Source organism: Mycteria americana, chromosome 4, assembly GCF_035582795.1.
Source record: "Mycteria americana isolate JAX WOST 10 ecotype Jacksonville Zoo and Gardens chromosome 4, USCA_MyAme_1.0, whole genome shotgun sequence".
Taxonomy (NCBI): Eukaryota; Metazoa; Chordata; class Aves; order Ciconiiformes; family Ciconiidae; genus Mycteria; species Mycteria americana.
Genome location: NC_134368.1, coordinates 54,511,201 through 54,525,950, shown reverse-complemented (window position 1 = coordinate 54,525,950; position 14,750 = coordinate 54,511,201). Strand labels below are relative to the sequence as shown.

The 14,750-nt window shown below is 44.4% G+C and overlaps 1 protein-coding gene across 9 annotated transcripts in view; it reads right to left on the bottom strand.

Moving 5' to 3' along the window:
• The window catches only part of PDLIM5 (PDZ and LIM domain 5), a 126,094-nt gene extending 111,591 nt beyond the window's left edge, over positions 1 to 14,503 (bottom strand). For 7 of the 9 annotated variants that reach the window (XM_075500583.1, XM_075500586.1, XM_075500587.1 and 4 more), the window contains exons 1-2: positions 14,348 to 14,503; positions 11,218 to 11,353 (exon numbers count right to left, since the gene is read on the bottom strand). In XM_075500583.1, the coding sequence (XP_075356698.1) occupies positions 11,218 to 11,313 (96 nt within the window). In that variant the 5' untranslated portion in view covers positions 11,314 to 11,353; positions 14,348 to 14,503. Of the gene's footprint in view, positions 1 to 11,217; positions 11,354 to 12,104; positions 12,251 to 14,301 lie in introns of those variants that run through there. The other 2 variants (XM_075500585.1, XM_075500584.1) reach the window with 2 other exon arrangements.
• Positions 14,504 to 14,750: the final 247 nt, after the last annotated feature.

Genomic DNA, 14,750 nt, shown 5'->3' with positions numbered 1-14,750 from the left:
TTACAGGATTACCCTCAATCTGCACAATAGCAAAATAATTTAATTTACAAATTGAATATCCTCTCAAAGGAGATTCATGTAAGCCCCTGCTACGACTTTCGCTTATAGCCAGTTGCCAAAATACGACAGCTGGAAAGTGGAGAGAAGAGACTGTATCCATAGCTGACAAAAGCTGTAATTTAATAAGCATTCAGTGGCAGTTTTCACAGCTTAGTACACTGACAGACATGTCCTAGCAAGCCTGGCTTCGGCACTTCTAGACCCTACTGTCCTCAGGTATCTGCCCCCACCATTGTGCCAGCAGCCCCAGCTCCCGCGGCCAAGCCTGCCGGGCTGAGCGAGCCCCTGCTGCACCAGTCCCACCTACTATCCCTGCACTGATGGAGAAAGAGTTTCATCTGCGGAGTTGGCTTTGAGCTCCGACATGGAGATGCAAGCACAGGTTTTCTTCTGCCAACCTTCTGCAGCCAGTGATTACCACTGACAGAGGGGTGGGGGCCAGTTCACATACAAAAAAAGTATTAGGTATTACATGAGCTTATTCCCATTTTAGTGAGCTGCCAATATTTTGGGTCCCCCCCCCCCCTTCTCCCCCCCACCTCTGTGCTTTAAGAAAAGATTTAGAGAGGACAGGAACTCAGGCTGCCCGATAGGATGCCATGCTGCCTGCTCCCCAACCACTGCTACTTCCTCTGCGAGGTTGATTGTCTCCCCTGATCACTATCTACACCACATTCGATTAAGCCACGAATCCAATCAGTCCATCGCAAAGAACTAGTACACTGTCCCCTGAGGGCTGAATATACTCTGCTTGTCAGAATACGTATTTGGGGGGATGCCTTTTCATTCCTGAATAATTGCTAACAAGCCACCTTAGACACTAGGCAGAGAACACTCTTATTTGGTCTGGACTGAAAATGCTGTGATTTGACGAGAAGCTGCAGAAAGCCAACAGGAAACAAGCGAATTTACTCTATGAAGATGTCTTTGATGTTTCAAGCTTTACAAGCCTTCCTTCTCCCTATCGGTCTAATAAAAGCAAGCCCAACCCAACTCTGGCTTGTAGATCTCCACTGTGTTTTTGTTTGCTTTTCTTTTTCCTCCTTTTAAAGGCATTAGATAAAGAAAAATAGAACAGCACAGAAAGAATTACTTAGGTAAATGAGCAAGTTGGAGACAAGCAATCCCATTACTCTACCTCTCCATGTCTTTCACAACGCCAGGCTAAGTCTACAACCACAAAGAGAAGAGGTAGAAAACACTGGCAAGGGAGCCTCACCCTCCTCCCCCCCAAAAAAACCCCAACAATTTTGGCCTCTTACTTCACAGGAAAGAAAGAAAAGTCTCACTTACTAGCTGCACTGGGCTCAGAACTACACCTGGCTTGTCATGTACAAGATGTACATTAGAAAGAAAAAGCTTTAATAGCAGATGTACTATAAACTTTGAGATTAAGCTGCTCTGGCAGAGGAAGTGTTTGCACAGCAAAGCTGCCTTTTTTTTTTTTTTAAAGGTTCTGAACAAAAATGTTCCACCGAGGTGATATAATCTTTTTTAATAACAAAAATACATCTTTACTTATGTCTGCATTTTTCACATTTACAGCATTTTGCCTTTGCTCTACAGAATTCCTTTTACGAGAATCTCAAATGCTATTACTACCAATACAACATCACACTTAATGGGGACACTTTGATCATTTTCTCCACAGGTTTAATAAGTTTTCGGTGTAAGAATATCTAAAGATGATCCAGTCGCATTCATGAACACAAAAGCTTAACAAACAGGGAGTTTTACCCTCCTGAAATTAATACACTCTACATTAACCCAGGCTTAGCATCAAAATCACTATTCAAGCCTTCAAAAGAACCAGGAAATAATTAACACAAAATAAATGTTTCTGTTGCCTTCTCGTGGTAAGAGCTTCACATTGTTCGATCACTTGTTAGGGAAAGAACTAGATACTGCATTAGGTCATCCCTTAATATAGACCAGGGTAAGCCAAACTTCTTTCATATCCAGTTAACACGCAAACCATTTGACCTTTCCAAAAGGACTACTAAAGACCTGGCAAGATCCAGGTCTTTTTAGCCTATGGGACTTCACACAAGGCATTACATTTTACTTCAGGGCTTTGTTACAGGCACAGCTGACAGCAATTGCTAGAATTCATACTTTCAAATAATTTCAAGTATCAGATGCCATTTTCTCTTGCTTTCACTTTTACTAAGCTTAACCATTTAAGCTGAAGTTTCTAATGCAAGACTAACTCAGAATGAGATAGAAACTATAACAATAATAATAATACATAATAGAAAAATATTATGGACTATTCTACTTGAAATTTTCTGGCCTACATTAAAAGAAAAAATACCAATCTCTTAAGGAATGCATAGCATCTTCCTGTTTTGAGTGGGGACTCAACACTTGGTACCTCTTGAAGCTTGATAGTACATAGGCAGAACAGTCACCCAGGTGTCACAGAATTATTAATTTCATTCCAAGTTTTCTGGATTGTAAAACACTGAAGACTACTGTTTTCCCTGTTAAGTAAAAATAAGGGACTGACAGCAGAAGTCTCTTTGTGCTCTGTGGCTGCTAACTGTACTTTACACCAAAACTACCGAGTATATTCCACTGGTGCAGCACTTACTCATCTGCTTTGAGGGTGTGCATCACGATACAGTCTTCAATTTATAACATGCTATTTTGTCCCCCTACTACCTCTGTGAGCGTACACAAGAGACTATGTGGTGGGAACCGCACTGGTGTCTTGAAGTGACAAAAGATGAAAAGCTACTATGTGGGACACCATCCCATTAACTGACGGTGTTGAAAGGTGAGTGATGAATGAATCAGAGAAATGGAAAAAGAGGGTGGGAATACCCCTGTGCAGTGTTATGCAAGTCATTTAAATCAGGCTTTTTACAGCCTGTCCAGTAAGGGTGGCCTTCATTCTCCAACTTGAAACCTTAGGTCTGTTCTCCAGAAGTGTCTAGTGGCCACAGGCATATGCAGCTGGCTGGTGCTTGAGCAGCAGTCAGTCACAGGCTAGCACCTGCCCCTCCTCACGGCTCTACCAAACCTAACAGCATCCGCGTTTTGTTTCTCTCTTCCTCTGTTGCCTCTTCCTGCTTTTCCCTGAACTTCATTTCCATGTGTATGTAGTTTTAAGCAAGTCATTAGAGCGGCTGCCCTTACAGCACAAACACAACACAAGCTCCTAATGCCTTCTTTCTTTTCCTCCTCTGAAGAAGACGAGACAGAACTGCCACAGCACAGCATTACCAGCATGAGCATGCTCCTGAAGAAAACCCTTTCAAGAACAGTTCCTGGAAGCAAACGTAATTACAAACGTGATCTACCAGCAAACTTGTCTGAGAAGACCATCATAGCCCTAATCTAGAGCCGTATAGCCCACCACCACCTACCAACATACTTAACAGCAGTAGCTTGTCTGCATTTAAACCAGGCTAACGGAGTTAGGGACACTCAAGCTCTTACCCATCAGCTCTGTCTTCAGCATCACACACCAGAGCAGCAGGACAGTATAAGCAGTATAACACAAGCAAGGCTTTAGGTCAACATAGTAACCCAAGCCACCTCAAAGGACTCTGTGCCCAAAGTTCATAGCCTTTTTCTTCCACCCACATCAGCTCTTCTAAGAAAAGATAGTACCTCTCTCTGCAAATTCAGCTTGAGGACCTCTTATAGTAAGGGAACCTGAACAGATACTTTTGTTGTATTTTCCCTACTTTTACTGCCCTGAAGACTTGAGTCATTCAAAGACTCACATAACACCGGCCTTCGCAGTGGTCTCCTTTCCTTCTGCCTCTATTCTTGTAACAGCCACCTATAAAAGTAAATGTACTTCTATTTCTCATAGCTGTTCAAACAGACCTCAGCCTCAATTTTTTTTCTTCTTGACCACTGGCAGGAGGAATATCACCTTTCCCATATTTCCACTGCTTTAGGAGAGACAGTTTTCTCTCACACTTTCCCTCATATTGATAACATATGAAATCTATTCTTAAAAAGTCAAAAATTAAAAAAAAGCCAACAATGTTATCTCCTGGCTCCATACCAAAGCCAAACAAACAAACCTTTCAACACCATGTCTCTTCTCACAATGCCTTCTGATAGCCATCGGCCAATGAATAATGAGAAAAACAGTTACACTAAAAATAGCATCTCCAAACGGTGGGGAGGTGGGGAAGTCGACAGAAGTTGTCAGGCCTCCAGGGCCAGATATTCGCAAAGAAAACATGCTTAATTTTTTTGCAGTTACTATTCAATAAATGGTCCTGCTTTTTGGCCTCTGGAAGGACTGCCAATTTTGCATCTGCTCTGAACATCTAATCAGAGTTTATTTTTTCACTACATCTGTCTTTGAGAAGCAGACACTGCAAACAAATACTTTAGTTTTTCCATCATGAAATATTTAGCTTGTACTCCTCATACTGTAACTAAACTGTCACTTATAAGGGGAAAAAGAGTTACCAGCATTTTTTAATGTAAAAAGAATACATTCACACATCACATCAGATATCCCTCGGCTACAAGCTCTTTGTTTCTTTTTTCCCCCAGTACAGCCAGCTTCACTTTTGGGGGAATGACATCAGTAGAGGAACTATTTTAAAATAAGTTAGCTTCCTACTTGCTCTGAGGAGGTTGTCTCACAAATAAGGTCATGAACAGACGAGATACAGACACTCTTCTTCCGCCTCTTCTCCCCCACACCCTCCCTTCTTCCCAACCCCACTCCAGTGATGGTATGTCTTGCTTTAAACTGCATAGCAGAATAGACAAGGGAAGGAAAACAAACGGTCACGGGAAACATAGCCCTTTTCCCAGTTTTCAGCACAAAGAGGTTAAACAGCAGTGGGAAAAGAGGCAATCGGGAAATTATGTCTGTACCAACTGATCTCTCTTTGCATCTTCAAGTTAAACTGAGGAGCTCTCTAAAGGAGGATGTTGCTTGCAGGCAACTATACAAACTCTGAAGCGCTAACCAGCACTCTTAGGACTTTCAGAAAACTTGCTCATGTTAAACCATTCATGCAGCTGGGAGCTTTATAATTGTCCATATTCCACTCGGTTCCCAAAGAAAAACCTCTGCTCCTTCAGGACTCAGTGCAGAGAGGATACAGACTTTGGCACCGATAGCTCATTTGTCATTCTCAGTATTTTTTTTTTCAGTAAACCACATCTTGTAAACAGAATTAACAGAACAGAATAACACTTCTTGCTTTATGTCTTGGCTAATCCCATCCATTTCATAAGCACTGATAGCTCCTGTAAAATGCAGCGTTTATTGCCCTAGGAGGAGGATGAACAGGTAAGTGCCGTGACCTCTGCCAGTATCTCTGACTCTGTGCCAGGAAGTTGCAGCAGTGGAACACATCTTCAGCTGTATTTTGTGCAAACCACCACAACTCGGTAGCAAATCAAACCAGCACAGCAATGCCAGCAGCTGCCAGTTAGGGCTTAGTTAGTAGCTCTCAGTAGCTTCCAGGATGAAGCATAAAGTTACCGACACAATTATCGCTGGCCAGGCCAGCAGTTGTTCTAGTATTTCTCTCCTATTTCACATGCCTGCTTGAAAGACCATTTCCCCAGTCCCCCACTGCAATAACTTATTTCATACTTACACAAAACTTGACTTTACTGGAAATGACACATATGGCTTCATAAAATAATTCACGCAAGCACAAGGGCAAGAGGCTCAGCCAGACTCTACTCAATCAAAGCTGACATGCTCTAGGTCCATTCAAAGCATCATTTTCCTTTATTCTCTTCTCATTAACATTATTTTCACAGATGTTATTGACTTTAAAATAGCTTGCTTCCAAGTATTAAGAAGGCCAAAGGCCAAACCCCTGAATAAGCAAACACTGTGCAAAACCAATTGCACATGCTCCATCCACGTGGACAACTTGCTGGGCAACCATGTATGTACCTGGGCAGGAAGGAAGGTAAGTGGGAGAGCAGAGGAGATTACTCCTCGGATAGCAACCTCTCGATACCAGCACGAAGAATGTCAGTATGCTCACGTGGGATGGATATTGAGCAGCTGATGTGCACATGCATTCCCTACTTCATCCCCAGGTGGGCTGCTCTTCCACCTGCTCCCTGGGTGTACTGCTTGCTGACAGATTCATTATCATGAGTCTTTCATCAACTATAAGCTTGCAACAACAACCCAGAAAAACATACTTGAAACAGATGAAATAATGAAAACTGAAAAACTGCAGAAAGAAGGGGCTATTTCTAAGGGGCGGGTTGTTTGTTTGGTTTGGTTTTTTTGAAGAGGCAAAGCAACCAGTGAAGCAGGAAGAAGCTGGGGGGGGAACCACACTGAAAGAAGTTGCAGTAGAAAAACAGAGCTCTCGGTCAGGTCAAGCATTTCAAGACGACTGTATTCATTCAATTTTTAAAGGAAGAGAAAGACAAATAGCAAAACATCTTCTGAAGGAAGATGGCGAGGAGTTGCCACCAGGATTGAACAAAAAAGTAACTTTTAAATACAAGAAAACATCCTATGTATTTGCATTAGGTGGGAGGATACATATTACATATAGGCTACATTACTGTTCAAACTATAGTTTCACTTCAGTATTTCCTTGTTTCTAGTGGTAAATACTGCCATAAAACAGAGACAAGCACTGTTTAGAGACTGCACCACAAAAATTTTGATAGGCTACAAACATTTCAAGCATAGAATTTAGTATTTAGAACTAGTATCTAAACCTCTCACAGGTCATCACAACATAATGAATACATCATCAATACCAAACGCTATTTACTTCAACCTGCAGAGGACAGCAGTTTTGACAATTCTAACGCTACGGTCATGCTTACTAAGTTTATTCTGGTTAATTAGAGCATTGGGAACTAACCAACTCCCAAAAAAGTAAAGCAAATATAATGTTAATTCAAACTCTAAAGAAGTGTGTATTGTTTTAAAAGCTACTGTGTTGCACGTAAACAACACAGATCACGTTGTAGATATCATTAATCCCAAACTCTGTAAATATAATACTTAGCATGCCCAAGAGCCACTCCAGGAATCCTGCCTAGCAGTGTGTTTGGATTACTTTATCTCCAAAACTGCATTTCTTTATTCTAATTCAGCAGAAGAAACAAACTCTTGTGCAAAAAAAAAAATCTAGAAGGCAAAGATCTATTGAGTGTAGACCAATGTATTCCCAAACTGGACATATCCCTAGCATCAGTAGGATTTATCCAAGACCACAGATCTACATGGTTATCAGCAATAGCTTATCCCTTGTTATTAGCAATCATGATTAAAAACAAAATAATTCAGCTGCAATTATTTTGGTCCGATAGTCTTTTTTGACCCAGCTGGTATTTAGCAGAACATCGTGCAACTTGGAAATAAATTTTGTTTGGAAATAATTGAGGAACAAGGAGGACCCATGATATAATTCTTGCGGTGTAGCCAACACTCAAAGTGTTGGGGCAATGCCTCCCAAATCTACCAGGTGGAGATGGAGATGCCTATTAAGTAGCTGCCTTTTCAGTGGTCTGTGTTGATTCAGAAGCAATCAGTTCGTTCATATGAAGACAACTGCATTATAGCAAACGTAATTTCACATGACTACATGTATTACAGATCGATGGATAGACATTAAGCTTTTTCTTCCATAGGGAAAAAGTCTGAATCCTCAGTCATTTCCTACAATAGCTACCTTACAGCTACCAGAACATAATTAACCTCACATCTCAGTAATTCGTTCTTATCTGCTCTAGCTTTCTATTTTTTCAGTTTCGCATCACAACATAGGTCTTGAAGGAATAAGGAGAACAGTTGCTTCTTCAACTCATGTAAAATGCCATGAGGAAAAAATGAGAACAGCAACTCAGAATAATCTAAGTTTGCATACCTTGGCTCCAGCCATTTCTACCGTCTTCACTGCAGGCTAACTGGTCACAGTTTGCAATCTCTCGTTATACAAGTACCACTACACAGTAAACTACCTGGAAGCCCTACAGTACAGTTGCTGGCCTGAGCCACTTTAACACTTGGCTGTTAATAAAAGATGTAGATCTACCACCTCAGCCCACCCTTTATTCCTGGTTGAAGGGTAAAGATCAAGTTGTTTTACTTTCAGAGCAGCTTCCTTCCCACTGACCCCTCTTTCATGAGGGCCGTACCCCCCCCGACACTCCCATCGCCGTTCCCACCCCACGTCAGCTTCCCGGTGTTGAATTCCTGACCTGTGCAATGGCACTCCGCAGGGCTCAGACAGGGGCCTTTGCAAGGTAAGGAGGACTGTGAAAAGCCACCCTGCTGAAGTCCAGCCAGATATAAGTATACGTAACAAGTACTGCACGTGTTTTTGTTGTACTGATTTATGCCACTAACTATATGGCTATATCCCCAACATCACATGTATTACTTACCATGAAACGTGTACAGCTGTATAAGTATACGTAGCAACTTTAAAGCACTCAGAGAGCTATACGAAGTGACTGACGTAACCCTGCAATAACTGTTGGTATTGGTTATGATGTTGCAACTAGTCTACAATATACTACCTTATGAAAAAACAAATGTTACTGCTACTCCTGCATTAACGTTTACCTGTTACACCTTAGCTGACATTAAGAATTTCAACTGAAGAACACAAAACAGGCTTGTTTTACCTTACAGAGACAACAAGGAATACACCCATTTAAACTGCATTGTGTACAAAGCCGAATGACTTAATAAAAACTTTCTCCAAGGAACCATAAGAGATTTTAATTTGTTCAAATAATTAGTAAAAACAGATTAGCTGTTCAGATAAACAGCTTTAGAAACCAGTGTATTTTCTGTGCATATTTTCTGCTTCGTAAAAGAAGCAGAAAAGAAACCAAGCATATTTTCTGCTTCGTAAACTGTACTTTATTTGAACTTAATTTCAAGGAGTTTAAACTAAAGCAGGAAATTAGCCCTCAGCAGCGCAGCCAGATTCATCCTCAGCATCTAGAGAACAAATTAAAAACAAAACAAAAGCAAAAAAGTCCTCCTTGCCAAAGAACATAATTCTGCTGTCTCATTACTGTTTTGATAAAATAATTTAATTAGCAGTCTTCAGATACAGGAAGGCATTTATGCTTCATCAGGAAAAGAAGGGCTGAGACGGGTGAATGGTACGCACTGTTCTAGCATACCAGGAATACAGCATTGAATTCTTCCAGCTATCGGGCCCAAGCTGGATTGGCATACCAGAACTAAGCACGTTTTTGATCCAAAGCTGGGGGGGGGGGGGGGGGGGGGGGGGGGGGGGGGGCACCAGGCAATGTAATATTTACATACTCTTAACTGCAAATAAGAAGAAACAGTTCAGCTGAGGAGCAGTGCTGAGGTATAATAGGTGAATTGGATATTGTACTTCCCCCTCCCATGCACAAATTAAAGTCCTAAAACTACCCCGGTCCCCATCTTTCATTACGTTCTGCTCTTGCGGGCGCTGACATTTGTCATTAGGGAATCCCATAACTGAGGCTTTTATACATAGCTATTTAGGCCAGTTCCCCTAGGCTACTCCGTGCGACAGCATATTTGATTCCTGCAATAAAGTAGTAGTCTAGGCTAATTTCGACATATATTTCCTCTTTAGAAAACTTTTAGATGGGAAGCCTGCTTACAGAGGGACTGCACTCTAGATCTCCAGGACAGCAGAGGCCCCTACAAAAAAGTACTACCCTTTCCTAAAACTAGTTGTATACTACAGTTTACTGCCTACAGCGCTTCATTGCTCATCAGTACCATGCACAAGTACCCTATGCAGGCAAGAGCCTACGTGTTTGCAAATCCTTGTCATGAGAGCACTTCTACCGTCAAATCAGAAGAGCACTATCTGCATCCCCAGTTCAAATTTCTCATTAGCGTAGGAGTAACCAGCTACTGAACAAGAAACTGAACTACAGTTTAGCTTGAAAATCCCCGGAATTTGGGAATATGCTCCCCACCCCTTTTTGGCTCAGATATCAGCTGTATTCATCTGTACACAGGCCTTTCTATGGCTCTCCAGTCCATTTTAGCCATATAAAAATAATTTTACAGAGATAAACTGTATTTCAACCTCACCAGCATAATCCACAGGTGGATAGGATAAGCCGAGTCTAAATGAACTGGCAGAGTTTGAATCGCTAGTTGAGATTAGCTAAAAATATTGCCATGATGCATAAACCCAAATAGAAACCTGCTCCGTCTCCCAGGGCAGTATCAATTCTGCAGTCCCAACAGGTGTAAAAAATAATTCATCTTTGTCACTAAACTGTAGGAATATGCAGGAGGGGGAGGAGAGCTGTCAACAGAGACAGGGGCCATTTGTACATAAATGCTTCCACGCTGCAAATAAAATTTAAAGGTGCCAGGGTAGAGAGCCATCAAAAGCCACTTTCTTCACCCAGAGATTTCCGATGATCCTATAAACTCAATACTGCAAAGTTTGTCCCTATATTTTACACGTGAAGTGCTTCAGCCATCTGAGGAAGGCTTTGAAACTTGGCCCACATTGAAAGGCAAGCCTTCCCTGAAGACGTGGTTTTAAAGTAGGAAATGAGTTCGATAGTGCCTGGGTACAAAGATCACATTTGTTTTGACTTAGTTCCTCAAATCCTTTGAATACCAGTTCAGAAGACATACTCTATAAAACACTCATGAGAAACTGGCACATTCACTCAGGCACATATTGATGAACCACTATTTACAACTACTGTCATTTAAGTGCCTTTTTATTGTAAATAGTGGGATTTGCAAGAACAGACACCAGAAGATCCTCAAGCTGCTAAGAGCTGCTGAATAAACAAGGCTAACATGAGTGACTTTTCCCTGCTGCCTCCCATTTGAACTGCACAGGCTCAGAAAATTGCCTGTTTCCTGCCAGTCTCCAACTCTGCATCTCTATTTGCTGTGTGGGAGCAGGGAGGAGAATTCAAGGGTGGTTTCTTTTGCTTGTTGCACAAGTAAATGCATATAAAACAACCATTTCAAATTAATATGTCCTTCCTAAGACAATTTTGTTGGAGCCTAAGATTTATTTTCCCAGCTTCCCCCCCCGCCCTCAACAGCCCTCCATGCCACAGGGCAAGTTGAGCCCCAGCATCTGTAATTAATGGCTTTGCATACTTATGTCTGAAGGTTGCAGGTCGGCCACAGCATAACAGATACCCACATGCAGGCAAAGAAGCAAATGCACTTACCCGAGAGATAGACAGAGGCATGTTGAAATCTTTGCCCCCTTGAAGTCTGAAACCCCAAGGAGCCGGGCCGACCAAAGATACGCTGTAGTTGCTCATGATGTTTAGTATTCAAGGATCAAATCCAAAGAACTGATGCCTGTGGAAGAGGATTAGAGTTTTAATTTAAAGACAATAAAAACAAAAGGCACTGCCTACCACTTTGAAAGCCTTCTTTCTTTGTCTGTGTTCCCCTCCATAGTATAGAAACAACCAAAAAAAAAACCACACCAGGTCTGTCATTACTCGTGCTTTTATTCCTCACATGTTGTTTTCCTCCATAGTGTAGGAAGAAACATAACTAGGGAACTGGTAACATGGGCTTGGGACTTGAAGAACTTCCGGTGCCGAGATGTTTGACAACTACTTCTTACTAACGAAATACTGTGTGGGGGAAAAAAACCATCCAACATTAAAGCTCATCTTAAAAAAAAGTCAATGTTGAGACAAGCATGAATTGATAGTATTCCTTAAATCCAAGTATGGAAGAAATTAGTACTACTGGCACATTCATTTCTAACAAAATTAATATCATATGCTGCCATGTCATCAGCTCAAAGCTTGTTTCTAAACACATTATGTCTTGACAGTTTCAAAACAATGTCAAAACATCACAACTTTGAAGTTAATCAGACGAAAATAAAATCCCTGTGCCTTTTTTATTTTTATAGCATAGCTTCATATTGGTAGAACAACGCTACAGACAAAACAGATATTAAAACCAACCCTCAAATGAAAGCTGTGAACTAAAGCGAAATACCCACGGCCACAACTTAACGCTGAGGCAGCAAAACCAAAGCAAAACCCAAGCATCTCCCTCCCCCTCCCCACAAACGTGGGCAACAAATTACCTTTAAAAGGCAACCGAGGCACTTAATTGCCGTTCAGCGTCAAAGATAAGTTTGGCTTCAGTTTCACCTCAGATAAGTAACGTTACAATGACATCTTAGGTAGTGGATCCCGTCTATTTTTGTACGGTTGAAGCCAGGCAGGAGCACACCAGGGCGGGCTGGTGTAAGACTACACCGGGGCACAGCCAGATTCCATACTCGTAAAGGGACATTTAAGGTGGACCCTCAGACAAGCAGAAGCAAGCGGGCTGCAAACCCCACCAAGCTCTGCAAAGCCCGGTTTTACCTGTTCATACACTGTGTTATTTTGTTGGAGGCGGTGAATTTTTGCAAACGCAGCCCAGCCTTGCGGACCTTCAGAGCGGGGCTGTCGCACAGCCCCCGCGGGCGTAGGGAAGGACATTTAATGTCACTCCCCGCGAAAGCCATCAGTAACACACGTTTCTGGGATCACCTCCCAGGCCACAGAGATCCGCCGCGCAGACCCGTTTCTAAATCAAACGTCAAACTTTATTCACACCGACGGCCGCTCAGGTAACCAGAACGGGGCTGCTGGCATTGGGCACTACAAGATATATATTAGGAAGCAGAATTCGGAGCTGGTAACAGAGATGCCCGGGTACCTGGGCAGTTCCTGACGTGCCCCTGCCTGCTGGCTTCCAGCAAAGGGGCAGCTCTGACCCCAGGCACTGACTCAACCCACCCTTAAGCGTCTCAACAAGCACCAATGTACAGAGGGGGAAACGCACACCGCTGAGCTTTCATGTGGCTGAAGAGGAAAAAAAGAAACAAAAAGCCTCCACCAAGTTTGAGCTAGGACTCTTAGGGGACTCGCTCACCACTAAAGCGAGAACTAAAACTCGTTTAATTGCTCTGTGCACCGAATTCCTTATAAAAAGAGGACTTTAATTAGTCTCAGATTTCTTTCCGCATAAAAGTATGAATTCTTGTCATTCCTTCTAAATGAAATCCACCGCAGTGACAGGTCACTATAAATTAGAGACTGCAGAAAAGCAAACCACATCTAGCGACCAGCACACATGCAGTTCATCGGCACAGGCAGAAGGCTTTACCTGAGTTAAAACTGAAGCACTTGTGTAGCACTTTTTTTTTTTTTTTTTGAGTAACAGCTAGTTACAATAACAGATCTAGGAAAACATTCAGTTATATTAGAAAAGATACTGTTCTTTTTTATTTGTAGCAACTACAAATAGGAGGGAAGAGACTGCACGCTGAAATGCCATGCATCACTCTCAGCATCACTCATCTTTCCTTTCTCACCCCCTCGATTCTGCCGAGTCTGCATCTCTCGGCTTACAGACACACCGGGAAGGAACAGCAGACAAAGGAGAGCTCTTCAAAGTTTAATTTAACAAATTTCTTGAAATACGCTAGAGCAACATCTAAGAGAAAGTACTGCAACCCACCAACCCCGCTTCGTGTGGGGAACATTGCGCAAACAAACCGGCTAGGGGTGAAATTGTGCAACTTTCGTTTAGATGATCAAACGCTTGGTGGATCTACTTCTGGAAGGGGGAATTTCAAAACCCCGGCAGAAATGCTCGCCTGCACCACTGCCACCAGGGCACAGAGCCCCAGGGCCCGGGGCTGGCTAGCGGGGCCCTCCAGCCCCCCGGGAGGGCTGGCTGTGCCGGGGGGGCAGCGCCAGCAGAGCCCCCGTACCCCCAGCTCCCCCTTCGCCCAGCTCCCCCACCGAAACCCTCTAAGCGCCCCGGGACGAGGAGCCCCACGGCTACCGCAGGCTGGGGGACCGGGCTGCCCCGCAGAGCGCCGGCTCTCGGTCCGAGGCGCCCCCGCAGCCCCAGCCCCAGGCCCAAGCGGCCCCACAGGCACGCCGGCGTGCAGCCCCACGGGTGCCACAGAGCCTGGGGACCACGGCACCCCAGAGCCCCGTGCCCGAGCAAGCCCCACAGGCACCCCAGCACGCTCGGCCCAGAGCGAGGAACCCCACAGGTGCCCCACAGCCGCGGGACAAGGCACCCCACGGGCGCTGCGAGCCGCTGCCCCCGGGGCCGGGCACTGCCCGCGGCCGCCCCCACGACACCCGGGCCCCGCGCTGCCCCCGGGCAGCGGCGCTCCTCAGCCCACAGCAAACAGCTCGCCCCGCTTAAAAAAAAAAAAAAAAAAAAAAAAAAATTAAAATAAGCACCGTGAAGCTTTAAAAACCCCGTCCAACCTGCCGACCTTTTGCTCCCCCCACGCCGCGGCCGGGCCCCACTCACCCCGGCGGTGCGGTGCGGCGCGGTGCAGGGCGCGGAGAGGCGAGGACACCCGCGGCGCGACTGGGAGGCGGCGGCCCCGTCCCCCCGGTCTTGTTTTCACTTCCGTCTCCCGCCGCTCCTCCCCCGGCCCTGCCCGGCCCGGCCCAGCCCGGCAGCGACGGGACGGGACGGCGGTGCGGAGCGGGGCGCGGAGCAGGGGCTGGAAGGGCTGGAAACACCGTTCCCGGGCGGTCCCGATTTGTTATGTTTTTAACAGAGAAACGCGCGCTTTTTCCCCCTTTGCTTTGCACAGAAATAGTCAAGGCGCACCTGTGAACGGCAAGGGCGAGCGGGGAGGGGGTGCCGGCTCTCCGGGTGCCGCCGCCCCTCCGTCCCCGGCCTGAGGGAAGGGCTGCTGTGCTGG